Raw genomic sequence first — 27,973 nt, 5'->3', positions numbered from 1 at the left:
TGTGTGCTTGTGCGTGTGTCAGACAAAGTCCTTCCTCCAGATTATTTTCTACTTCGCGTGCTATCACACAGACGCTTCCCTCATGTATCAATGCGGGATTGAAGGGAAACTTCTTTTGGGAAGTGCGGGGACTACTTTGGGTCGACTTCGGAAGGGGGGAGCACTTCTAACGCACGGGGCCACGAGGGGAACGCGACTTCCCACAATACGCGTTTATTCTCTCAACATGTTGTGACAAATCGCGCGCTGCTTCGCCGCGTTTCACCGCGGGAGCTTTGTGTGTGTGTGTTAGTGTGTGTGTGTGTGTGTGTTTTTACTACGGCGCGGAAGGATCTAATTTTCTCAAAGCGAGGGTCGACACATCCGCCCAGTTTTCCGATGTTTCACCCCCCCTCCCCACTCTCACACACACCCCTCCTCCTCCTACTCCTCCACCTCCTCCCCTGAGTTGAAAATGGAGTTCGATTAAAGCAGATGTCCACCAACTTCTCCAGGAGATTCAAACACCGGGACGTCCTCGCGTCTCTCGGCCCCGGCCCAGGCACAGAAAGCGGTCGGAAGGGGGCTTGTTCTTTGTGTCCTCTGTCTCCCGGCGGTTCTTCGGATGCCTTTACCGCAGATTCCTCGGACACGTTGACGGAGCAACGCCGCACAGCGCTTTTTTTTTCTCCTCCTCCTCCTCCTCCTCCACCACCTCCTCCTTCCTCCTTCTCTCCCCCCCTCCAAGTGTTGTCCTGGACCTGAAGTTGGCGAATGGATGCTCGCCATAAATAACCTGCCGAACACCACAGCCTGTCCCTGCGTTTTCTAGAGGATCTATGCGCATAATTTTTTTTTTGGTGTGTGTCTGTGTGTGAGGTTGCGCGTGTGTGTGTGTGTGTGTGTGGTTGCAAAACGCGGAGGGGGGAGATCTGCGATTTGGCCCGGAGAGGATGGTGCCCACGGCCCATTTGTTGTGGTGGGATTCTACTTCCAGGGAGGACGAGATGAATCAACGGTTGTCATTCCTCCTCGCGATTTAACGTTAGTTCCAGCCAGCGAGGCTAACGCTAAGCTAGCTCCCTCTCTCTGGAGGCTGTCCCCCCCCCCTTCACACCACCACCAGCCCCGACCCGACCCCTCTTCCTCTCCCCTCGCCAGGGACGCTTTTATCCGGGCAATGCCCCATCACTCGTCCCCCTCTGTCCACCACCCGAAATAAAGAGAGTGATTTGTACATGCGGAGGAAAATGGTGATATTCGTGGTGTTCTGTCCCGCCGTCACTGCGCCGTCGATGCTATTGCTAGGACTTGGATCCCCGTGAGGAAAAAAATGAGTGAAGATTCAACAAATCCAAACAACGAGTGAGTGTCTTTTAAATACTTTATCTCCTTCCACTTCCGTTCACACACACACACACAGACACACACACATGCAGCTCCCAGTAAAGAACCACCGTGGATGTGTGTGTGTGTTTGTATCTGTCTAACACACGCTGTACTCGGTGGTGGGCACAATGCTACCACCAGCAGCACCAGCACGGCTCCCAGTGACATTTCCAACCGGGCAACGCTGCTGCTGCCGCCTCGTCCCCTCACGTCCACTGGTACTACACAACCAGAAAGACTCTGTGTTTGTTGGTTTATAGAAAGATAATGTGTGGATTATAATGTGAGTTTATGAAGAACAGTGTGTGACAAGCACTGACACAGGCCTGTGGATAAAGAATATGTCTCCTTTCTTGAAATTATCGCTCTTATAATTCATCTATAAAGCATGTATGCTACAGGAATTAATTATACAACACTGTATTTTAGTTTATTTAATGATTACCTATGTAGGATTTTTGTTAACTGGAAAATATACACCATTAGTACTGCTGCAGTTATGTGATAGATTTTTGTATTAGTGATCAAATACACAACAGCGATGAAACCTAACCTATGATTTCCCGAACACGTCAGCTCGCGATCACACAGCGTTGTATTGACAGCCTACATGTGTGTGTTTGTGTTAAACTGTAGTCCGTCATGATTTCAGAAAAATGACGATTGACTTAAAAAAAAAAAATCCTGCATACCCTTGTTTCTGTATTTAATCTTTTTAGTCAAAAGAGATAAAACAAAGAATCCCATCGAGCTGCTTGCGGGGTTTAAAAGCTGCAGATGCCATTTTTTTTTCTCAATCACACTCATTTACATATCACAATCTCCATTCATAAAAAAAAAAAAAAGGCTTTAAAAAAAAAGGCGTCATCGACTCCACACAGTCCTCGGATGTCGATTATTATTATTATTCTTTTTTTTTTATTATTCCGTGTACGAGGCTGTGTTTGTGCACGTCGCGCCCATTTCGAGTCGTGTGTTTTGTGTGTGTGTGTCTATGTCTGTGTGTGCGTGTGTGTGTTGTTTCAATGGGCCGATCCCTTGTGTGCGCTTGTTGACAGTCAGTGAGAAATATCTGCTTCGGGAGGTGCTGCGGTCACATGATCCCCCTCCATTCATAAAGTACCTGCCTGCCCATTCACAGCACTGTACACTGTTTCGCATTGCACCGGCGAGCACACAATGCGTTTCCTGCACGAAGCGTCACATGTAAACACCACAGCTCGTCTTCCTCTTCCTCTTCTTCATCATCGTGTCTTTATTTTTTATTTTTATGTAAGCGGCAGCGCATGTTGTATTGAACCGACGTTTCTGCACCATCTACTCCCATAATGTATTTGTCACAGAGGAAGTCATATGCCCTTTTCGGCCATTTACAGTGTCATGGTTTAATGCTGGAAACACACCCCTGTCCCCCCCCCATCCCATCCCATCAATCTGGTCCCTTTTTTATTTTATGAGGTTGATTGATTTAATACACGGAGGCTTTGTCCTTGAACTACACTTCTGGTTTTTATGTAACACATAAAACTGAGTTCTTCTTCCTCCATCGCTAACAACACAAGCACTGGTTGTCTATTACACATGTTGATTTAGGGATATTCATCAGAGCAATTCTTTGTCGTTGTTGCATGATTATGTTTTTAGTTGTGTAATAACCTAGCGTGTTTGATGCTCGTTGGAGGGGAGACACATCTGATTTGAGTGATCTAAGCAGCTTTTCTCACTGTGGCACATTAAGATCAAATCATTGGTAAATATAATTTGACCCTGTTGAGGATTAGGGGTTTCTCCAGGCCTCGCTTTGGGAGCCACTGCTAAAGGCCACAGATCATCACTGGTGTGTAAGCTACGATAATAGCAGCTAAGATGGCGATCCAAACATTGTTGCTTGGATTCCACCTCCTTTCTGGTTTGTTCCACGGTTCATGGTAATGTAGATGGTAGAATGCTGAAGATAATCTCCTTAATAAACCATTTCTAATGACGTAAACAACCTACATTTTGGTTTTGTGTAATTTCTTAGCATCAGGGATAAGGATCGAGATTTTCCTCACAGTAACACATGCTGTTTTCTTCCATTGATACAATGAACTTCAATCTTTCTTTAATAGACGGATTTATTTTTGTTTAAATCCTGCTTACGTTTTGACTTTATGCTTCGCTTTAGAAGCTTGATTTAACTAACGTGAGTAGCCTACACTGTTAACATCATTTAGATTCAAACCCCCCCCCCCCCCCAATGAAACGTGTGAAGAGATAGTCCCGGTGTGGTTTTGTCTGAATGATGGGTGGTAAGCCAAACTGGTGTACACGCAGCACACCCTTTGCTGAGAACATGTTACTTGGCCTTGGTGCAGCTATGGTCACAAGGCTGAGATGAGAGGAAGGCTCATGAAGCCTCGTCAGAATTTGGTTTGCATGTGTACGCTGGCGTGGACCGGAGAGTGTGGCGCGTTATGAGGCTAATGTAAATTTGGCTGACAAGGGCTATGGTCATATTGGAAGAAGTGAGAGATTCACGAAGGTGGCAGCTTGTCTCTGAATGTCACGTTTATCTAATATATTTATTTCAGCCAACGCAGTGGCCTGTTGTGTCTTTTGTCCGTGTGTTGTCGCTACTCTTTTTATGTAATCGTGGAATACATGATAGTATGATTTGATGTTTATGACTCCCAGCTCGAATGGCATGTTTCTCATTTCTGAATTAGTTTTCCTTTTTAAAAACATTAAATAGACTTTTGTTGGACAAATAGAGATTCCCCAATGTTTACTCTAAGAAAACCAGCAACCAAACATGTTAATTTATATTTAAGTCTTTGTGTGCCTGCATACTGGTTAAGCAAAGATTATTCGGACCCTCATCCACTTGTATCAGTGAAGGTCAGTTGCCTCTATACTCCAGTGAACATGCACAGGGCTCGGCCTCATTGTTTTAGATTCCTGCAGTTCTGTGGTATTCTCTGTTGCCGGTCAGGTGATCCTCAGTGATTCCTCTCTCTCTCTTCTGTGTCCTCTTCATATCTGTGTGATTGATTTGACAGCTCAGCGTTTTATCTGCCAATGCGGGTGTCGTGATCTTATCACCTGAGGGCTGTTTCACACTCCCATTCCTGTTGGAGAGCTTTCCAAACACATTCCTCCCAAACAGCCCCCATCATGTCCTAAAACGACAAAGGGAGACAGCTACTTCAGCTGTTAGGGCTAGTGCTTTATAGCCTAGTTAATTGCCTATATCCTGTGGCCCTTATGTTAAGCTAAATAATTTCCTGGACCTTTTTATAGATTGTATTATTTGGGGTTGCTGCCAGTTGTTCGCTGTGACCTCCATGAACACTTAGCTTTACTAGCTGGCCAAGTCTAAGCTATACACACATCTAACCCTTGATAACGTCTGCTGAGCTGAAAAAAACATTTGGTTTTGCCTCTGTACTCTTTTAGGGAAGTGATGCTTGTGACTTCAGTGGTTTAAAGAGGCTAATAAAGTGTGTTATTTGACAATACACTTAAGGACACGTGTAACAGCATTTCACTTTATGGGTTGCTAGCATTATGGGTTGCTAGGCACACAGTTAGTGTGTATTCACTTGACATTTCTTTCTGTGTCACATTTCTTTACTAAAGCTGAACAGTTATATAATACTTAAAGTTATTTTGCATTCTGAATATTTATGCCCCAGCGTCTACAGATTCTATTAGAAGCTGTCTTATTGTTAGTCTGATTAATGACAATGATCCTCTGTATTACCAGAGGGCTTGGACTGTCTGTAACTGAGACAAGCCAACAAACTGAGCAGGCCTTGTATAGTGGTGGACTGTTCCATTCCCATGGCCAGATTTGGGTCTGGATTCTGTGTATTTTAAACCCGTGCCACTTCCCTCTTATAATTTTCATTTCCTCTTCAAGTATTTTAGGAGCGTGCATAAACTGGCGTAAATGTCAGCAGTGTATGTTGAGTATTTTAAACCAATTTTCAAGACAAAGACTCTGTGTTGTTGTAAACTTCACTAGCCTCCACAAAAACAGCTCGCTATCTTTTTTGTGTCTTCATCACAACATCCAGATAGCAGGGCATGTCTTTATATCATTGTCAAGGAGGGGCTCTGATGTTCACAGACCATATCACAATACCTCTAAGAAGTGCTTTTAGCACTAAGTGTCTGAATTATGGATATTGTTTTCAGTTGTGCTGCATGTGGGAGCATGAAGGCTGGGCCTTGTTGTGAGCTCTTTGCTGCAGCTGGGCTGAGATGGTTCTTTCCTGCGAGGCCACAGACATAAAAGGGCACAGATGTAAATCCTAAACCTTGTGTCTTTGATTGAGTTTCCAAACACTTTGAAAACAGGAAGGGGTTTCTGTGTGTGCGTTTGTGCACATGCTTGTGTGTTTATTTCACTGGGAACATTTGATGTGTGTATGTGTTTCGGGGATAGATAGGCCTGCATTCTAGAATGAGGGAATTTAAGCAAACATAGCTTTATATCATCAAATGTGTCACATTTTCAAATAGGTTTAAATTGGAGGCCTGTAAGAAAAAGTATTTTTGTCTTCTCAGTAAATGTTTGATCAGATTCTGTCCTATCTAGTGGATATATTTAGAACTAAGAACAGGCTTGTATTGGTTGATGAAAGACTTTCTTTATTCCTCTAATTCCTAGAGGTTCAATTGTAAGCTACTTGAAAATGATTGTAATTGATTTTCAAGATGGTCCCATAGGTTGGTTTCTAATGTTTATCGTAATAGTGATGATGATAATAGTATGTTATTCCCGAACAACAGGGCACGCTGTGATGGTTTACATTCTCTCTGAGCAGTTTCTCCACATCCACGGGCCTTCATCATGGTTTGGTGGTTTATCCTCCCCGATTTTCTCCTGAGGTGAATTGATAGTTTCTACCACAGCAAGAGCGCTGCCTTGTTCCCTCAGCTTCCCGTTTCCCCCCTTGGTCTCAGAGTTACTATAACAAGTATAGTCTCGGGTCCCTGGGGACTCCTCTTACATCAAAGCCGACCAGAGAGACCGCAGCAGTCGAAAATTTGTGGTTCCTTTTTATTTTTTTGGTAATGGCAAGCAAAAGGTTTTAATTTTCCAAATGCTTGCGGTTCAAATTAAGATCATATCAATATGTCGCCTTGATTGATGCTTGAGAATAGTTTTCTGGCATTTGATACACATATGGGACTCTTATGATTTATAGTGCCACAGCCCAGCGGCACCTAGAACATTGTTGTTGGGGTTGCAGGCCCAAGCCAGTAATAGAGGGGTTGGTTAGAAAATGAATGTTAGAAGCCGTGTCTGAATGAGCAGTTTTGTCATTCATTTGCTGATTTAGGTCTGTCTTTGATTCGCGCCACAGGCAAATTTGACCCACTAACTGCGATCTGTGATGGATGCTACCAGAAGTGACTATGATCAGTTCATTTGTCGTCATATTAGACGGTATTTCTGTGAAAGGATTGGTGGTAAATTTGTAGATTCGTTGCGTGGTGCAGCAGCAGAGTAGGCTTGTTCTGTTTTTCTTTTTTTTTCCTGAGTCAGTTGGTATCTAAGCTGAATGTTCTTGTGAGGGCGATGACTCACCAGCAGCCTGAGGTGTTGAGAGGAGATAGGGCAAATTTCTCTTTCACTTCTCTTTCTATAGTCGGCGTATTAGTTTTCACTGCAGTTTTCACTGCATCTAATGTAGCAGGCTTGTGATGCTGGCGTTGCCTTTCTTTAGGCATTGTCCCATCATTGGTTCTGTTTTTTTCTTTTTAATGGCTAACAGACAGGCCTTTCAAAAGCGTCTTGTTCTGGTGCTCTGTCATAATTTGCACCGCATCCATGTTAGGTCATATTGGTGTTTGTTTTGGGTATGTCAGTGCTCTTGAGTTTGCCACTGGTTATTTAGGGGCTTTGAACCGTGGCTAATTGGCCAGCTAGTCTCCACCGTTCAGATTAGATGCACTGTTGGAATCGATGGTGGAGTCCCAGATTGCATGTTATTTATTTCTTCAATGAGGCGTGATCGCATAGGAAGGAAACTGCTCCACTTTATCCTCTTAGCTCCAAGTTACTATTTGTTAGCGTATTTTGGTTATAGAGTGGATTATTTTAGCGGATTACATTTTTATGAATGTTTTTACAATTAATGATTTTTAGTTTCATCATATGTAGGCCAGTCGATGTACATTAAATATACCAGGAGCTCTATTTTCAGTCAAGCTAAATCCTTGTTAAGCAAATGTGAAAGTATCATATACTTTCTATGAGATCAGGTGTTGAATATAATCACACATTTTAGTAAGCAAAGGCGAATGAGTCACACCCAGTGTAGCTTTTCACACCGTTCTCCTTTCCCTCCTCGGCTTTCCTTGTGATTGCTTTCCTTCTGGAGGATAATCTATAGAATCGGATTGGGATAAGTAGCTTGTGTTTATTTTCCCAATGATATTTTAATGATTCCCTTGTCAAAAGTCCTGCCAAAGTGGTCTAGTGGAGCTTGACCGAGCTTGACAGCCTTCCTCCAGTTTTGATACAGGGTAGAGATGGGGAGGAAAAAGACCGATGGAAAAAAGAGGTAGGGGGGGGGGGACTTTTCTCCCCTTTTCTGATGCTAATGAAAGGAGGAATGGTTTTCCAGCTTTTAGCTTGCAGAGTGTGTCTCCCCTGCAGCATGCTCCGCTGCCTGGACATTGTGGGAGGACAAAACTCCAGGCCCGGGATCCAATAACGTGAAATTTCAGCAGAGAAGCGGCCATTGTGTAGAGAGAGGCAGCCGAGGAGGGGTGGGTAGAGGAGGGAGACGGAGCGGAGGAAAGGGAGGGTGACTTGGCGAGCACCCAGGGCTCAGGCCACATCCTTTCTCTCCTCTCTTCTCCTCCTCTTCCTTCTCCTCTTTTCCTTCTTCTCCCTCTCCTGTCTTTCTTTCAAGCCTCCCCAAAAACACCCCTTCCCTCCCATCCATTCCTCTCCTCTAAGGGAAGCCCAAGGCTGAGACAGGAGCAAAGCATGGTGGCATGTTGGAGCCCAGTGAGCCATGGGCCGCAGCAGCAGACAAACAGCCACTTTGTCCACTTAAGAAATGGTTGTCCTAGGATCCCCCTTCTCCAACACACACTGGAGCAGCCGGCCTTGAGGCCTGGGCCTGCCTGATCTGCACGTGCTCCCCCATCATGTCGTCGCTTCGTACAATTTATTCAAAGTTGAAGCTACATTCTAGAATGACACCAAGATTTCATGGTGTTCTGTCTGCTCTCTGCTGTCACAGGTTTGAAATGTTAAGATACTTTTAATGCCGTACTAGTCAATGGAAATAGTTTTTGTGGAGGCCATATTCAAATGCGGGTGAGAGCTGTTGACTGTCACCTTGGTCTCCACCCTGTTCCCATCCACAGCCACCTCCTCCTCCCCCCGCCGTCCTCTGTTACACTCGCAACCCTCCCCCTGTTTTTCTCTCCTGCTTTTAGTCGGAAATGAAGTCAGTCATCCAGCAGAATAACTTGGAATAATTTGGAATGGGGGGTTCCTTTCTCTTTATCTCTCCCTCCTCCTCCTCCCCCTTTCTCTCCCCTGCTCACAGGCCCAGGCCAGCTGATCTGCTTCCGCTCTCAATTGTGTGTCCAGTCGACTGTGTGCTCCCAGCAAGGGATGTTGAGTCCAGCCTTTGTCTCCACCATCCCTCTCTGAACAGTGTGTGTGTTTGTGTGGTTTGCAGCAGGTTGCACTTGAATCTCCTTTTGGAGCATTGTTTTTAGTGAAGTAAAGTATAGATTGTTATAGAAGAGGAGTGGATGGAGCATTTTCATTCCCCTGTTGTAATGACTTTGTGTGTTAATTGGAGCTAGCACACTTGTTTGTTCTCGGTTGAGTTTAGTTGTTGGTCTGCATGTTGTGGTTTTAAATTATTGACCATTTAGGAGAGTAATTATCAGTCTTCTCTCTGAAAACGAGCGTGACTTTGCTGTTTTAAGCTAGATGCAAAAACGCACGTATACACGATCAACTTAACTTCCTCTTTGCGCCCAGCCCCCCTCTCTGAGAGTGTCATGGTTGCTGGCATGTGTGTGATGGTAGGTCTGAAGGGTCAGGCCCTGGTCATTGTGCCCTGGTCATGGCTGAGCGACACCACCGCCTGCCTTCTGTTCACCCCAGGGACCCCTGCCTGACTGACAGCCCCTCCTGCACTCATCTCCGGCATCCTTTATTGGGGGCCATACAAGGGTCTAACAGCAACACTATTTCCTTCTTTTACTGCCTGTTATACTGCTCAAAAATGCACTTTTCTGCTGTTGCAGGGGTTCTCGTGTAAGTGAAAGCACTACTTATGTGGCATAGTTATAAGGTGTAACCAGAACGGCTGTTGCTCGGAGATTGCAAGGAGGAAGTTAGTCGTGCTGGTGTTTTTCTGTCAGTTTCCCACGGTCTGTTTGTGTTGTCTGAGCTCGGTGCAGCATGAGAAAAGAGAACCAATGATTGCGATATACATCTCAGTTAATTAGAGATGCAGTTATTCTGTTGTTGTCTTTCCTTACTGCTTCTATTTATTTGTGATTATTTTCACAGATAATTTTGTGAATTTTACAATTTATTTTAAACGGCTAAGAATATTGTACAAATGGCATGAATTTTCTTACCTTGGTAATTCACAAGTCATCATATTTGAGTGATTTCCTTACCACAACCTCGGTAATTAAAAACAGAAAACTTTTAATTTAAACCTGCATAAACATTTTTGGACAGAGAGCAACCTTATTATTTACAGATCCGGTAGTTATGGAGCAATGTTATCATTCATTTAGAGTTGTGCTCATGGCTACTTAGCCAGTACTGGAGGGACGACTATTCCTTTTCTTTTAACTCTGTGTTTGGTCTCTACCACTTAATGAGTGATTGCTTTAAGCAATAAATGCTGCAATTTATTTACATGTCAGTTGCTAACTGTGTGTGTGTCTGGTGTTGCCTTTAGAGCTTATTCTTTGCAGATTACAATATTACGAGTACCTGAGAGTCAGTATATATAAGAAATATAATATTTTCAATATTTGTATTGCCCGTCAGAACTTTTGAGGGAACTTTGTTCAACTATCAAGAGGTGCCATGATATCAAAGTTTTCCCTTGAAACAATTTCCTTCCGATTTTATGCTCACTGGCTCTTAGATAAATTACTAACCAATAACCTGGAGACTGAGGTTTGTCAAGGGTGTGGAAGGCAGGAGAGCAAAGGTTGGTCTCATTGAGTAGGAAAGATTTAGAGAGGAGAGGCAGTAAGTAGGAGGACGCAGCTATTCTGCCACTGGAGCACGAGCTACTAGTTAACTTTGTATCACATTTCATGTTGTTTCTCTCCCTCAGTCACTGTTTCAAATTTGTTCACTGTCAGAGATTTAATATTTTTTCACAAACCAATTCAGACTTTGTAATATCATCTTCATTGGTGAACTCGGATGTTGGCCAGGGAGCAATGTGCCACAGGAAGACATCCGGCAGTCACACTCTTCACTCACATTGCCTGTTTATTTCAGCTCTCAGATCTTACTCAGTCTTTAATATGTTACCAGGAGTTTGTGCAAAATGCTGCCCTCAGCACACCCTGACCTTTGTCATTTCCGGTGTCCCAATGCACAATGTCTGTGTTATCTAATCAGGGAAACATCTGACTCTGAGTGAAGGGACAGAATCACAGGAGATGGGAAGAAATGTAATAAGGTGCAGATCTATGATTACCCGTCAATATAAGTTGCCATACAGTCATTTATATTTGGCACCTTTTGTTACAGTGCCATAGTAACACATTTAGTTGTGATATTGTGGTTGATGTGTTTTTTTTCTATTTCAGACTTTTTAGATTTGGAGGAAAATCCAAATCTCATGTAGTTTGGAAGGGGAGTGAGGGTTATCCCAATTTATTTTCTGCAGCAATTTACAGATTTCCCTAAACACTTATATATATATATATATTTACCTAAGGTTAAACTGGGTGATTTTAGTTCTGTACAATGCTTTGAATGTCTTCAAACCGACGATCAATGCTTTTGTATAAACTTTCTATAAACGTTTGAAACTTTCCTGAATAATTTCTCCGGCTTTTCATTCCTTATTTGTGGAAAAAAAACACATTTACCTTCTTATGAGTACATGGTTTCCTTCATTAGTAGGTCACTAGTAGGTGACATGAGAGAGGGACAAGACAACCAACATCATTAGCATCCTGGGAGATCAAACTAGAGAGAGGGTGATGTGAGAGGGAGCCATTGTCCTGGGTCATCTAGTTCAAAACAACCCTCTTTAAGGGAAAGGTTGGAAATCATCATAGACCAGAGCCCAAACTCGGCCACATGGTCAATCACCCTCTGGCTGGGGTTAAACATACACCACGGCCTCAGACTTCAGAAAGCGTAGCCAATAGTCTGATAAATGTGCAACTAGTACCAAAATACATTAAATCCAAAGTTGAGCTTCTGATCCTATATTCTATTTTTAAGTTTTGTTGCATCCCTGCTTGTTACTTATTATATCTTCTGTCACTGCTTAGATTTCCCCATAGAATCATCAGAGTAGTTCTAGTATGATGTGGTTTGTGTTGAATGTTCAGTAAAAACATTCAAATTCCCTATTTTGCAGTGGTCCTATCTCTGAATTGGACTCTATCTTTGGTGGAAGCTGGTAGGGGTGGCATGGGGATGTTTTGATTGATTATAATATGTACCTGAACGACAGGTAAACAAAGAGCGCTGGTGTTATGCAGAGTTCTTCCTGCCTGCTAAGAATTGTGTGCATGTCGCAATAACACACGTTGGACAGTAAAAACTTTATGGATTTTTTGATGGTCCACTAGGCCACCAATGCCCCGGACTGCCAGTCTGACTATGACAGTGCAAGGAGGGACTAAGAGAATCAATGCGCTGTGTGCAGCTCTACAAGTAAACAACGGCACAACACTTCAGATTTTGTATTTATTATGAGAAGCATAAAAAGCTTTTTAGGTCATTATGAAACTGAGGCAGGACAGATTAAGCTGTGGCAGGCCCACACAGTCTCAGTAATTAATGGCGGACGGTTATTTGTTTAGGCTACATAAACTGTAGTCCAACTTGCTTTTACTTCAGTTCAAAAATACGTTGGTGGCTGGTATTTGATGTAGAGTGAATAGTTGAAATGCTTTTGTGATCTAGGTGATATGTTGTGTGAAGGCACCCAAGAGACCTCAAGGAAAGATCATGTTAGAAACATATTAGATGCTTGTTACCACTGTTTATGATCACTAATGTCAATGTCTTACCTTTGCTTTTCCCATCTCCTTTTTTCCCTCCCACCCTCCTTCTCTTCCTCACTTTTTCCTCCACAGTGACAGTTATGCGCGTGTGAGAGCAGTGGTCATGACTCGGGATGACTCCAGCGGTGGGTGGCTTCCCCTGGGGGGCGGAGGCCTTAGCTGTGTCACTGTGTATAAGGTCAGCCGGGCGGAGGACAGCGGCAGCACCCACAGTTCAAGCAGCGGAGGAAGCAGCAGCAACCTCGGCTCCTGTAGCCCCAGTTCTAGTCCAAGTCCCAGCCCCAGTCCTAGCCCGACTGCTGTGGAGTTCCACATCAGGGGCGAGAGGCTCAGAGACAAATTGGTAAGGGAACATCTAGATCATAACCTGTATGTGAATAGTGTCTTTGTAAGCTACACTGCATACATTCATTTCCTACTGGACATGTAGCTAGTGAGTTATGCTTTTGATCTTTCCGTTATTGGGTCATTCTGCCACTCCTGCACATTCAGGTGTACGAACCAGACACGGTTTATTCTCTAGAATGAGATCACCACGAGAACCCCTTTCCCAGACACCCCTCTCTCTGTCTCACTGACACACACACACAAACACCCACACAGGAAGTGGTTGTTTGGCTTTCCTCCATGGCGCAGGTGTCTGAAAATAGGAGCAAACTGCATGATGCTGTGATGCATGATGACATCATCAGGGAGAAGGGCAGATTACTCAAGTGGGGAGAATGTGGGATGAGGGATGTGGGAAGCGAACAAAGAGTCTGGAAGCGAGTTTAAGGATGGAATAGGGGCTGGAAATTCACACTCATCATGGTTTTCTTTAAGTACACAAATATTTGCCTTTTTTTATAAGCAATGTCTCTGTATGTGAAGTAAATTAACCCAAGAACTTAAGTCACTCTAACTTTAAAACAATCCCAAATACGTGTAAAGCAGTCTCTAGTTAATTGTAAAGCTAAGACCTGCTAGTATTACACTCTGTAATCGTATTAGTTGTAACCTGACACATCAAGCTACAAAGCCCTTTAAAAAGGACTTGGCTTTAAAAACCTTTATTTTACTGTATAGCAGTCACTAGCATTTGTGTTAATTACTGAGTAATATGCTCATTTTCAAAAGCCTCAAAGAATTTGACTCAATTATCATATAAGCTGAGAAAAGATGTTTGAGAATCTGGAAAGAACACATTTTTAGCATTTGGCTCAAAAAACGAGCCAACTAGTAATTTGTTATAAAAATATCTGATTGTCTTTCTTCTTATTGATTCATTCACTACTCCTTTTGGCTCAAATGTAAAGGCTTTTGAAGAACGAAGTGAGCATTATCCTGCTACAGCTGCATTGCCATCTTTCCTCTCAGTGTCTTTGCATTCATTGTATTTTGCTTTGGGTGCAGCAACACAACAAACAAGTTTATAGAATACTGAATCAATGTTGTATCTAATAACATCGATCATTTTGGAACGTAGGAAAAGATGGTGACTTTCCCTACCCACGTCTTCCTGTTTTTCCTTCCCACTGCTCGCTCATTGTGGGAACTCTTGGGTTTCTCTCTGTAATGTTGTACGGCCTTGCCCTTATTCTGCAAAGTGTCGGAAGATAATGCTGTTGTGTGTTGCTGTGTAAGCAAAATAGAATTAAGTTGAAATGCAAATATTAGCATTGATTTTAAAAGGCTCGTAAATTAGCTGCAGTATTGTAAACATGGCTTGCAGTTGAAGATATGGAGCTCTATTGACATAAAGTCTTCAAAATGCTAATTGTTTTTGGCACATTGGTTAACTTGTACCGGACACCCTAACCACAAACTGCAGTGCTGGGTCCTTCTGCTTCTTCACCATCAACATAAGGTCTAGATCATGTTATTTGTTGTGCTTCTAATCCTCATGGCTTTAGCTGGGGATTCTGTAAAACTGATGACCTACATGTCACACAGTCATTCTGTGTTATAGATGTAAAAAAGATCCAGTAGAAACACTGGAATAATCCTGGTCTGCGGTAATGAGAGTGTAAATCTGTATTTGTGTGTGTGTGTGTGTGTGTCTGTCTGTCAGATGCTAGGGGACAGAGGAGGCCACCATGATGCACTGTATTCTAATGTCTCCTGTTGTACCAACATTTGAGGCTTGTTAGAGCAGGGCGTCAAAATCACCTTTGACTAAACATGTTTTATGTGTGTTTCGTCTTTTATGGCTTTTTTGTGTTTGCACGTTGCTATCCAAGCGTGTGTGTGTGGCACGGGAAAGGGCGTGAAGGCAGCGCTCTTACTCATACAGGGTATAGACATGGCTCAGAGACCCCGGCAACTGTTCTGGGATGTGGTAAAACACCCTAATCTTGGCCAGAGTCTACCCCCAGCCACCACAACAAACACCCAGCCATATGTAGGTCTGTCGGGATGCCACCCAGTGCCAGGGTGTTGGCGTCAACCACGACGCTACCAAGACGTCTGAGGGCATCAGAAGAGAGACAGGCGGAGTGAAGAGTCCACGAAAACAACAGCAACAGACACAAACACAAAGGAACATTTTAGCTATAGTCAGAATAAATGCGGGTCGATATCACTGCTTGTTTTCTACTGTTTTGCTCGACCATATTCATTCTGTATGAATGATGTGGATGACTGGTGCCGAAGCTTGTGGTGTTACAAAGGCCGTTTGGTTTGAGTTGTGTAATACACAGAAAATTGAAATACTGTTCCGTGTAGAAATGTATTTTCTAAGCATGGGGACATCTCCCGCACCTGAAAGAGACCTGAGCTGGATGAAAAGCAGATCAGAGATGGAGATTTTTCAAAATAGGAAAAGTGGGCACGATTTCATCTGCAAGAAACGAGGCGATTGGGGAGAATAAGACTTGAGAGGAATCAGGGAGCTGTGGGTGTAGTCAAAGAGCAGGAAACAGAGGTGGAGCCAGATAGACGGGAGACGGAAGAGGAGAAATGGAGGGGATCTGTCTATATGCGCAGTGATGCGGCACAGAGTGTACTGGTGATGACTCAGCTGGCTCTCCATATAGCTACCAATCACTCTCCTCCTTGCCCCCTCCCCTCTCTCACACTCTCCGTCTCGCTCTCGCTCTCTCTCTCACTCTCTCTCACTCTCTCCCGCCGACTCTTAAAAACTACAGATCTAATTAGTTAATGATTACTTACCATACCGGCTCTTGGATTATGACAAATCTCTGGCTAAGCTCTCTGCCACTCCACCTCGTTTCCTGTCGTTCGGCGCCTGCGACTCCCTGTGATTGATACAGCTGTGACTGTGGTGTGGACCAGGCTCACTCTGAACGTGTACAGTTGTTAACTGTGTCATTTCATTGACTGATTTTTTTGCTTGTAAAATGCAGTTCATCAGCTTTAAGTCTGTAAGTCTGTTGGTTTCAACAAAGCCCAAAACTTAAAGTCAATCCTTGAGTATCATTATTATTATTATATAACTAATATAGAGCAAGGGACAAATAAGATGATCCTATATCCTTTTATTCCGAGCATTTTTATTAAAATGTCTTTAAGATTGTAATTTGAGTTCTGATAGAAAATGGCAGTGCAGCCTGATTTCCACCTCGTCTCTTGTATGCATGTAAATCTCTATCTCCCCTCCAGTTCTGCTCCCACGCTAGCTGCTCACTACTCCCCGCACGTCTCACCTCCGTCTGTCTCCGTCCCCTCTCCTCTTCTCCTCTAACATCTCCCCTGCCTCTGTTCCGTTTCTGTCAGCGTGGCTCCTCCCCTCTCTTTTCTCTGAGCACAGTGTGGAATGCGGTGTTAAGTATCGTCCTTCCATGCAACTGTGATACTTCCTCCTCCATCGGCCTCGCTGTGCGCTCACCTTACCTGCTCCGGCTCCATTCAGTCTCGCCTCCACAATCGGCCCCAGAGGCACAGAGGACCCAACACCACCACCACCACCACCACCTCTTCACCCCATCCTACCCCTAAAACTCCACGCCATCCTCCTCACATCCATCCCTCTCTTCATCCACTGCCTCTGGGTAAACACACAGGCTTAACCCCTTGCCCCTGCTTTTCCTGGGGAGGCATGTATGTTATAGTGACACACGTAAGACACGGTGAAAAGCACATTCTCACCGCATCCAGATACAATCATATCAAAGGGTGTAAAAAGCAACTCTCACTCAGACATTCAGAATGAAATATATACCAGTGCACTCGCACTCGGACACACACATATCACATATCCTCATCCTCTCGTACAGCTGCCACGTACGCGCGTCTTAAAGCGTGCACACATTGACTGTTGTCCCGATCCAGGGGGAGCGGGGCCATCTGCTTTCAGCCATCGAGTATTGGTTTGCGACCGTTATCCTCTGACAAGGCTTTTGCGCTGCGAAGATGCACAGTGTAGCACTTGGGTCATTGAGCTTTTCATCACACCAGCTCACGCAGATCGCTGTGTGCACGCTCGCTCACACATTCACACCCCATTAAGCCACCTCTCGTGTACGTCGGTAAAAAACCTCAAAGACTGTAATGGCTGTCTCTCATTTCATTTAATCTGCCTAGAGGAAGGCCGGGAGGGCGGCCCAGTAGCCCTGATTAATAATAGGCTTTGGAAACACAGTCTCTCTCTGCCACACACTTGGGCTGCCTGGCTCCAAAACACACTCACGGCCCCCCCTTCCTCTGCTGCCACCACCGCTGCTCTCCAACTTTATCATCAACTGTAATGAAAACCCCACCATTTAGAATGTGTTTTACAAATTATCCAAAAAAGTATGTGAAATTATTGGGCTTATGGTGATTTTTTTTTCTTCTTTTCGTTTTGGTAGCTCTGATGTGATGTGAAGTTCCAGATGCAGGCCTCTCCTCTCAGTCTCTCAGCCTCTCTCTCTCTGTTTCTCCCTTTTACCCATGTTGTAGTGGAATGAAAGAATGTGATACATTTAAACAGGTTAGGCTGAGGAACAAGACAAGGGATTTTTCATGTGTGTTCCCCACTGAGATTCTCCAGCATCAGCCAACCTTTGAAAAATGCAGTTTCAAACCACCTATAGCTTTACCAAATGTAACTCCAAAAAAAACAAAAGTGTACATTTTGTAGTTCCTATTTGAGCCCATCTTTGAATTAGCGCTAATTTGCTTGTTTCTCAAACTTTTTGTGTGTGCTTCCAGGTGGTCCTGGAGTGTGTCCTACAGAAAGGCATTGTATACAACAAGGTCAACCCCATCTTCCACCACTGGAGAATCAACGACAAGAAGTTTGGACTGACCTTCCAGAGCCCCGCTGACGCCCGTGCCTTCGACCGAGGCATACGCCGGGCCATCGAGGACATCAACCAAGGTGTGTGTGCGCTGTGTGTGTGTGTGTTCTATTGTTTATGGTGCCTGCATGTGTGAATTTCCAGAGTTTAAAAGCAAGAGGAACCAGATAACAAAGTCAGTAGCAAGTCAGCGGAACGTACCTCAACTACAAAATCAAGCAACCAGCATCTGCTGTTGTTTCCGTATCAGAAAATCTGAGCAGCCCACAGATTTTCTTTTCACTACCCTCACCCGTTTTCACCCTCTCACACACCGCCAACAAAACACCAGGGTTGTTTGGAATTCCCTCTTAAGAGGTTGCGCTATACTGTGTGTGCTGGCTGCCATCCAATACGTGTAAAGTAATACGGGTGGATGTGTGCGAACGTGGTATGCATTCTGCTGCCGGGTGTCTGCGGCCTTGTATTCCTGTCTGCCTGTCACAAGCTCGTAATGGCTGACCTAGCATCTGTTCTAGGAGAGATGTATAGAGTTGATTAGCGTCGATGACTCCCCCACTCCCACTGCTGCCTGCTCAGTCACCCAAGCATGACCCCTCCTGCTTTATCTTATCAGTGCCAGCTGCCCAGATAAACGCTCCACTTCCTGTAGAGACTGGCAGGGCGGTCCTGTGCCCAGGTAGTGGGTGATATGGGATGGAAAGGGAGGGTGGCTCAGAAAGAAGGGGGGAGGCAGGAGGTGAGATGTAAAATAGATGGCAACAGGAGATAGGGCCAGAGCTTTAGTTGGAAGAAACTGGACCAGGTTGGGCTTTTGTGCTGCTCAGACTTGGAAGTAAGTTTGAAGCCTAGATAGGCTGGTCTTAAAACAGGTTGGTCTGGTTGTGTATAACGTGGCATTTATACACATTTTAAGCTAAACTAGATATTACACTTGAGTGGAGTTGAGTCTCTGATTTAAGTTTGCTCCTGATAAGCATTATTTTTCAGTACCGTGCCAGAGGAGGTTGCAAAGTCATCCAATTAGCAGGAGAATTGCCAACTCAGCAATCTGCCACCCAGCCGCATGTTACACAAGCGGCTGGCTCAGGAGCTATAATCTCTATTACTCTCTAGACCCAGGAACCCTGGGGAGCATAGAGGAGGTACAGCAGGACATATCGTAAAGGCTTATCACTGTTGGGCGTCAGTTGCTTCTTGGCCGCAACCTATTATCTGAGATTTGAAATTCCTGGGGCTAGGTCCTGACAGAAGAGTCTAGGTAAAAGGTAATCATTGGCAACATGTCTGTGGCCGGGTTTGTACATGGTCTTTTTTTCTGTGAATTTAGCAGAAAAACAGAGAATAATGGATTACTGTAAATGTAAAACTGAATTAATGACAGGGGTGACCTTTCATATAGGGAGGTCATTTGTCCGGGCTTATTGGTTGGCTTAAGACAGAGTTGTCTAAGACTGTGTTATTCAACTGATAAATTAGTTTAATGGCAGAAAATAATTTTCTATAATTTTTTCAAGGAAAAAGACAGAAAGTCACTTTTTCCACATGTTTTTTTTAATCGATTTTTGACAGTTGGCTCGACATAACTAACTTCAAGATGAAAAGAGGGTACATGTGTCAATTCTGAAATTAGAATTAAGGATGAGGAACAGGATGCACAGTGGGGAAAAAGGCTGTCCAGTGTAAAGATTCCCCTCAGCTCTCCCAGAGGCTGTTTAGTTTCTTTCTGTTAGTACATGCTTCAACTCTTTCCTGTGCATGTCAGCTGCAGCAGGTGATGGTGAGCTCAGTCTCCCCGGTGCCTGCACTTCTTTATCCCTCCCAACTCTTTCCTCTGCTGTCCTCTCCTCCCTCTGTTCTCCTCTCTCTCTCCTGGCATCCTCTGTATTCTGCCAGTGTTGTGTAATGCCTCTCCTCAGCCCAGGCAGCCAGGTTCTTCTGTATTCCTGTTGCATCGCTCTGCTGCTGGACTGCTGCGTGAATGTGCGTGGGGAGAGAAGAGGCAGCGAGAGCAAGAGAGAGAGAGAAAGAGAGAGAATATGTTTTGCCTATGTGTGTGCGTGCGCATGTGTGTGTGTATCAGTCTTGCAGTCCTCTGTTGCCATGGAAACATCGGGCACATGGCTCAGGCAGCTTCGCGGCCCAGCACTGCCAGAGTCGTGCTGCAGGAAGCCGTGTTCTCTCAGTAGTGGAGCAATGCAGACACACACACACACACACACACACACACACACACACACACACACACACACACACACACACACACACACATACACACACACACACACACCTTTCTCCGTGTGATTCAGAGATAGACAGACACACTGATGGACAGACTGTCTAACACAAGCCCAGTGAATTCCTCTCATCCTCTCTGGGGCAGAGACAGTGTTACCATGTTCTGCTGTATTTCCTCCATGAATGCAGACAAGCTCACCGATGCTAATAATTAGGTGAACTTAAGTTTCACCTCATGCTCCAGGTACAAACAGTTTCCAGTTTCCCCTTCATCTCAGTGGAAATGGCTTAATCACTGATTTGTGCAACATTGCTAAGAACCTAACCTTAACCATTTCTATTTCTATTAACTCTCTCTTAAGTGTTTTCAGGCTGCTGCTTGAAATGTATTTATCTTTTGGTTTTCTTTATGTAGTTGTGTATTTAATCTGGCCACCAGTACATGTGAGGTGACAGTGATGTCAAGTTGTTCTATATTATATCATTATATTATTATAGATTTATAAATGAACATGAATACCATTGCGGGATCGAAGTTAATCACAGTTATGTCTAACATGTTACAGATAAACCTAGGTGGTTATCTCGTATCAGAATAGTTTGATTGACATTATTGCCATCTTGCTTTTGTACTTTATCATTTGATTCATTGAAAACCTGGAAAGCATGCATTGAAATCCAAGACTAGTACAGACCTATCCAGGGCCTGTTCAGATGCACAAGCTGAAATTCACGTATGAAAACTATTAAAATTAACAACAGTACATTTATCTAATATTTTTTGATTCGGAGAATACCATTTTGGCTATTAAACAATTGATTTCTAACTGAAAAATTGGGAAAATGTGCAACTTGCTGTATTAGTAGAAAGGCATTTAACAAAACAGCATTTTGCGTAAGAAATACCAGTGACATTAGTGTCTCTCCTCGGGTTCCACCATCCACAGAACCAGTTTAATTCTCTGTGGTAATGAAAAGCTGTAACGTGGTCAGCCTGATACCTGAAACACAAGCCTCCGCTCCAGCATCAGCAGACGAGGTGTTTCGGATGCGGAAATGGCACATGGCGTTTTAGCCAAGGTCAGGGTTACGTTATTCTAGGCATGCATATTTCATTAAGTTCTGCGTGCCCCACTGACACAAAGCAGCTTTCATTTCCCCATTATGCACCGTGAGAGGAAGGCAGAAGTCTTGGCCTGTCCTGCCCTGACAAGGATCAGTGTAGTAAATCTATTGGCCCAAACATGCTTTGTAGAAGAGATTGATCTATTGACGTCGGAACAGTTTCGATGAATTGATCTGATTTACGCGAAAATGTAGCTAAGGCGTGAAATAGATAATTTCTTGTTGGTTGCAAGCATTTGTACGAAAAATTGAATTTGATCCTGTTGACCCTAAAAGTGTCTTTTATTGTTTGTGTAACATATTTAGCTGAGACACTAAAAGTCTATGTGTTAGTGCCTTTTTGTAATGTATACAAAAACCTGAGGCTACATCTTAGCTTGTTCTGGGTGAATGTGTGAGAGGCTTTTAAATGAAATAAATGTCATGATCTAAGTTTTTGTTCATTTATTTAACTGTAACACTGCTTTCATTTATATGGAGTCATGAATTGAATCGTCTCCTCCCTGTCTTCCAGGATGTCGGCAGTTTGGGGAAGGGGACATTCCTGAGGATGGACTACCGGTGAGTGAGATTTCAGTGTAAAGAAAATGTGTTGTGTGTGTGTTTTTCTTGCTTTCTTCGGAGAGTCTTATTGTTCTCTGTTTTAAGAGCATTTAGACAAATGTATTTGGAGAGTAGTTGCCTTTTTTAAATTTGGTTTTCACAGTACATCAAATTCACAAATCTAAAACTCTTTAAACACACTGATCATTTTTAAACAGAGTAAATTGGACTGATAATTTGTCGATTGAGTGTTAAGCTGCACCAACAGAACCGATATGTAAACTCATATTTTTTCACTCACCCACCATTGAATAGGAGGCAGGTCATAGCTCGACCCGTCGCCGTGTGTTTGAGCTCCGATGTGTCCCAGCTCTCCGCTGACACCTGCCTTTGTTTTCGAACAGTTGTTCTTAGAGATTTACAGGTGTTTAACCAGTGCCCGCCAGACCCTGAGGTGAAGCTGGGTGTTGGCCAGCGAATGTGCCAGAGCAAGCTGAGCTGCCTCTCGATCAATCTAACCTGGTAGCTGTCACTCCTGTTACAATAGACGCTGAGGTAATGTAACTATTGCCTCAGGAGCTGGTTGTTCAAACACAGCTTGGAGAAAACGCTCTTGGATTTTAGATGTTCTCCGACCTAGATGTGTTCACTCAGGGGCTCGGCCTCCTTTTGTTGACAGATTCAGAACTGTTAAGGTGCACTATGTTAAGAATTGTATATATTTGGCACGCAGCGCTGTGTTGTGTCGTGTGTGGCTAACAGCGCTGTGTTGTCTTAAGCAGAGACAGGCAGCAGGTATATAGTTCAAGTCTACACGCCCATGTTCATTTGTTTTAGATATCAGGCTGGTTACAGGAACGTCGGTCACCTGTTCGACGGCAGATTGCAAAGTAGGTGAAAAGACACTTGAGTGGGGAGGCAGGGCCGTTCCTGTAACACTGAGTGACACCTCAGCACGTCTGTAATGTAGCACAGTACACACAACTGTCCTGCCACAGGTACAGCTTTTGTTAAAGTTGTAATTGATGACTGTTGACACTGTGTCAGAGAGGTATGGATTCAACCCTGCTCATTTTTCACACTGTACGGTATACAGAAAAGTACAGCTTGAACAAAACATATCACAGAAGTGTGCCAAAGTGCAAACAACTAAAATGGTAGCTTTAACAAGTATTTATTTTAAGAGCCGTCGTATTGCTGAGCAGGTTGTTTCCAGTTTTTTCGCTGACTGCTTATAGAAAATGCCCCGGCAGTTCCACAAGCCGTCCATGTGATCATATTTTTTGGACATTCCTCTCGACACCATTGGCCTGTCCTCGAGCTCTGGGTTCGTTATACTTGCCAGCGACCTGTCATCGTCCCTTTCGACCTGCCCTGGTGTCCGGCCATGTGCAGCGAAGGAGGCCGAGCGGCGTTCCTGCTCCTCCGGCAAAGTTCCTCTTTAAGGAATCCGCCTGAAACATACAGGAAATCCAATTGCACCACTGTTGCTAGGCAGCGGGGGTGGGGTGGGGGTGTAAGGGAGGTGGGGGGTGGCGGGGGGTGGGGGGGGGGGGTGTTCACAAGGTTCAGTGAGTGAACCACCGAGGGTGTCACCATGGTGATTTGGCATCCGAATGTTGCGGTCTGAGACCTGGGCTACAGAGAAAGAGAGAAGTGAGCCAGTGGCAAGTGCTGCAGCCGGAGAGGTAGCGAATACCACCACAGAAAGAGTTGTGACATTATCTGCATGGCTTAATGTTCCGAAATACATTCACACTGCTGTTTGTACAGTACATGTATCCTGATGGAATACTCTCTCTCTCTCTCTCTCTCTCTCTCTCTCTCTCTCTCTCTCTCTCTCTCTACAGATATATATATATATGCAGATGTATATATACATATATCTATATATAATCTAATTCATGGTAGCCTTGGTCAGACTGGCACTCGCATGTCCTTGACGCGCGCACACACACTATATGCACATGCAACATATTATACCCATTTAAAAAAAAAAACATGGTTGCACAACATCCTACTCAGCTGTTATGACCCACTGCCAAGAATTATGCCGTACCGACACAGTCTTTCCGCTAGTACACAGAAAAACGCACTTATTTTTTTGGGGAATGCCACAGGAAAACATCCGCATCTAGTTTAGCTCTGGCAGGAAGTTTATTTTCTTTCTCTTATCAGTTTAGTTCACAGAAGTTCTTCTGCCTACTTGACTTGTGAAAGTATTTGTAGTTGGAAAGAGAGAGAATAGCTGCTTCTCCTGTTTTCTAGTCACAATCTCATCGAACTCTTGTTAAAATAAATAAATAGAGGAATATGCCTTTCTGATTACTTTAAGTGATACATGGGAAATACCCTGTAACTTGATTGTCCTTTGTCTTTAAGTTTAAACCCAGAGGTACGAGCTACGCTAGATTCGCTTCATGAATGGGAGAAACGCATATTTGCTCAGACATAATGGATTTTTTACTGGCGATCAGACTTGTGAACATGCTCGTCATCTCTTCTCCGCCATTCTCTTCTCTGTGTGATGCACAGAGCTCGTACGCTCAGTGGGTTTCCAGTATGTGGGCCGACCCCAGCCTTCCCTGTCCTGAGCCCCTGTGCCTTTGAGGTTGGAAGTGCACGGATCCCTGATGTTGGTGTGGGGCCAGGTTGCCCCTGGCTCCCAGCACCCCCTCCCTCCCCTCCATCCCTCCCATCTCCCCCGTCTCCTCTCCTCACTCACCCAGCCACATCTCTAGGGTCAGATCAGCTCCAGATTGGCCCCCACGCATGCCTTTGAATGGTGGGGCTTAGGCGAGCGCTTTAAAAGGAAGCCCAAGTCTGTTTCCCATTTCGCCCCCCCAACTCTCCACCCTGCGCTCCTTTCTCTCTTTCTCTCACATACACACACAGCTGTCATCTGGCTTTTTAAGTTCTGTGCTGCATTTCTCCAGCTGGAGCTGGTTTATGACATTCCCTCTGCAGACTCTTTGGCCTCTTGCTCTCGTTCTCTCGTTCTCTCTTTCTCCCATTCTCTCTCTCTCTCTCTCTCTCTCTCTCTCTCTCTCTCTCTCTCTCTCTCTCTCTCTCTCTCTCGCTCTCACACACAAATTCAACACAAACTCATTTTTTCCTGTTCTGTTCTTTCTCCTCTCTCCCTCCACTGTCTCCTATTCCTCACATTCCCCTGTAGACGCTGTGGATGTGTTACACCACTTGGTATGTTTGGAGGCAAGAAGGGAGCAAAGTCACACACATACACACACCATGTGTTAGCAGGCTGAGAGAGAGAGGGGGGGGGTGGGCAAGCGGAGGGGAGAGAGGGGGAAAAAAGAAGAGAAAGAGAGGGGAAAAAAAGAAGTCAAAGGAAGCATCTCTTAGCAACCACAGGACAGTAATTACTGTAGCAGCAGCTGGGAGCAAACCAGATTTCCGCTGTGCGTTAAAGCACTGGCGTGGGCTACTTTACACACGGCACTGACTAACCAGAGCCAGCAGCCTCCTCCACATGCAGAGCAGAGAGAGGGAGTGAGGGAGGGAGAAGGAGGAGAGAGGAGGACTAAACCTTCCTTGATGAGGTAAGGGGTGAGTGTGGGAAAAGAGGGCCAGTTGGTTAGTGTCAACGAGGCCAGTTGGATCCTACGTGTGAAGATATCTCGGCGTGTGTCCATCCACGTGTGTGTGTTTCTGAACTTGGACTTGACCTTGAGGAGACATGTTTTATAATTTATTCGGCGAAGAGACAACACAACTTCATATTTAGAATTTAATCAACCCCTTACTGTCATTTGCTGCGTGAACACTCCGGAAGTTGGTTGTGCTGAAATAACGCCGGACACCAGAGCTCATCAGAAGGCTGGTGATGTAATAAGTGACTCTCCTCCCCCATCTCTCCTCACCTCTGCACACATGAATCATGAAACCATTCCTTTTCACTTTGTTGCCATGAGCACTGAAGCGTCACACTTTTTCTATTACAACTACATCGTGTCCGATGTGTAGAAAGATTTTTGCCGATCTCGATCTCGTCTTTGATTGTTATTATTATTATTATTAATAGACGTGTCATCCTCACTGAGGTCAACACTGAGCTTCCCTCTTGTAATTATGCGATTGTTTGGCGTGAGTCGGGAGGAATGTTCGCTCCTATTTGCTTTTCCTCGCTTGGTTTCCAACATGTCTCAGATTTATTTTGTCGTTACGTGCTTCCAGCGCCTCTGTATTTAGGCCTGTGTTTGTAGATTTAGCATCAGTTACATGTTTGGTGGAACACATGCAATGCTGATGGGAACTCTGAGTTCTCAACGGAAGGGCCTTGAGTCATCACCACTCAGCACAGTCATTTGGCCAAGAGTGGGCGCAGGATGCCCCCTGGTGGTTACAAGTGGAACATGCACAGCCTACAGAACACTGAGTCAAAACTATGAAGTGAACTGATTGACCTGTGATGCCTTTGAATGTTATTGGAAATCCTAGATGTTCATGTCTGCAAATAATAGTTTATGTATAAATCATGTAATAATGACACACATCAAAATTTCATAGAGAACATAAAAAAATATGTATATTGCTACTTTGGTTGCTAAGAAATATTCATGTTTTTTTCATTTATATATACGTCCTCCGAATGGGGAACACAAGGTTGTATTCTCTTTCTTTTCATCCTATCAAACTGACCTTACTTGATTTGTTTCCTGTATTTCTCCAGGTGTGTGATGAGCCTCCCTCCTTCTGCACCCCAATGAAAGAGCCATTTTCTCCCCTGAACAACGTGGTCTCCACCGAGCCGTTCAGGGGCTGCTACGTCCGCGCCCAGCCCTTCGACGAGTTCCCCTGCAGCAACCGCCGCTACCTGCCTCCACAGGTCTGCCTGTCCTCTGCTCCGTCAATCGTTAATTACATGTTCCCCAAAAGACCCCATGTTGGTTATGAGAGTGTGGAGTTGAGTGAAAACTTGATGACTTAAAAAGTGAATGTCAAATTCCCTCCAACTGACGGCTGTCAATTTCTCTTGTTTTGAAGGTCTCCTTCAAGTCGACTCGTCACGTCAGTTTCCACATGGACGAGGAGGAGATCGTTCGCATCAACCCACGTAAGGACGTGCTCATCCGTGGCTACGAGGACTACCGCCACCCTGTCATGTGGAAACAGGACGCGGACCGCGAGGACCTCGACTTCCCCAACGCCTTCCAAAAACTGGACAGTAAGAAGTGCGAGTACCTCTTCCCCGACGGCCCCGGTGGGGACTCCCACTCTGGCCCTGGAATTGACACAGCCATCAAGACTCAGCCCTCGTCCCTATTGAAGTCTAAGAACGGCCGGCGGCGGCGAGAGGACGGTGAGCGCTCGCGCTGCATCTACTGCCGGGAGATGTTTAACCACGAAGACAACTGGCGGGGGCAGTGCCAAGATGCCCCCGACCCAATCAAGCAGTGCATCTACAAAGTCAGCTGCATGCTGTGTGCCGAGAGCATGCTGTACCACTGCATGTCCGACTCCGAGGGCGACTTCTCAGACCCCTGCTCATGTGACACAACTGACGAGCAGTTCTGCCTACGCTGGCTGGCCCTGGTGGCGCTCTCCTTCATCGCACCCTGCATGTGCTGCTACCTGCCGCTGCGCGCCTGCCACCATTGTGGCGAGGCCTGCCGCTGCTGTGGGGGCAAGCACAAGGCTGCGGGGTGACCCGACTCCGGGCTCTGGGACACCCTCAAAGCTAGCTAACACAGGAAGTGGATAAAAGCGGAAAATTAAAAGCCGTATCCTTTTTTCATTCCCCTCTCAGACGGGTGATATGTTGTTGATCCCCAGCTCTGAGGGCTTTTGGAGATTTCAGTTTGTGTTTGTCGCCGACAAGCAGCGGTGGAGGACAAACCATATGCTTTGTGGGGGCTCTGAGCATCAAGCTAAGTTCAAGGAGCTTAATCTAAGGAGAGGAAGAGGAAACGTCAAGATTAATAGACTTGGAGATGTTACTAAACACATCTGTACACACACACACACACACACACATACACACACACGTGCATTGATGGAGCCAGGCCACAAATATCAGAACTCTACTACAAGTCATGTGTAACTTTATGAAGGAAAATTGTCTTTTGTACTGAGAGCAGCAAAGTAACCACAAAACAATTCTGCATTCAGAAAACTTCTTGCTGTTTGAGTATGCTAAAAGGGATATGTTCTTGCTTTTTTGTGAATTTGCAGTTGGGTAACAGTGGCCTTTCCTCTACGGCTTA

At 44.8% G+C, this 27,973-nt stretch overlaps 1 protein-coding gene across 1 annotated transcript; it reads left to right on the top strand.

The window, feature by feature from the left end:
* Positions 1–68: 68 nt before the first annotated feature.
* spred1 (sprouty related EVH1 domain containing 1) lies at positions 69–27,863 on the top strand. The gene is made up of 6 exons (XM_053434424.1): positions 69–1,344; positions 12,697–12,967; positions 17,755–17,923; positions 21,721–21,767; positions 26,440–26,595; positions 26,754–27,863. Exons 1-6 carry the CDS (start codon positions 1,313–1,315, stop codon positions 27,414–27,416), a joined length of 1,338 nt encoding a protein of 445 aa, XP_053290399.1. The 5' UTR covers positions 69–1,312; the 3' UTR covers positions 27,417–27,863.
* Positions 27,864–27,973: the final 110 nt, after the last annotated feature.

Source organism: Pleuronectes platessa, chromosome 11 (genome assembly GCF_947347685.1).
Source record: "Pleuronectes platessa chromosome 11, fPlePla1.1, whole genome shotgun sequence".
Classification (NCBI taxonomy): domain Eukaryota; kingdom Metazoa; phylum Chordata; class Actinopteri; order Pleuronectiformes; family Pleuronectidae; genus Pleuronectes; species Pleuronectes platessa.
The sequence above is the reverse complement of the archived record's forward strand: the minus strand, read 5'-3'. Positions and strand labels throughout refer to the sequence as shown.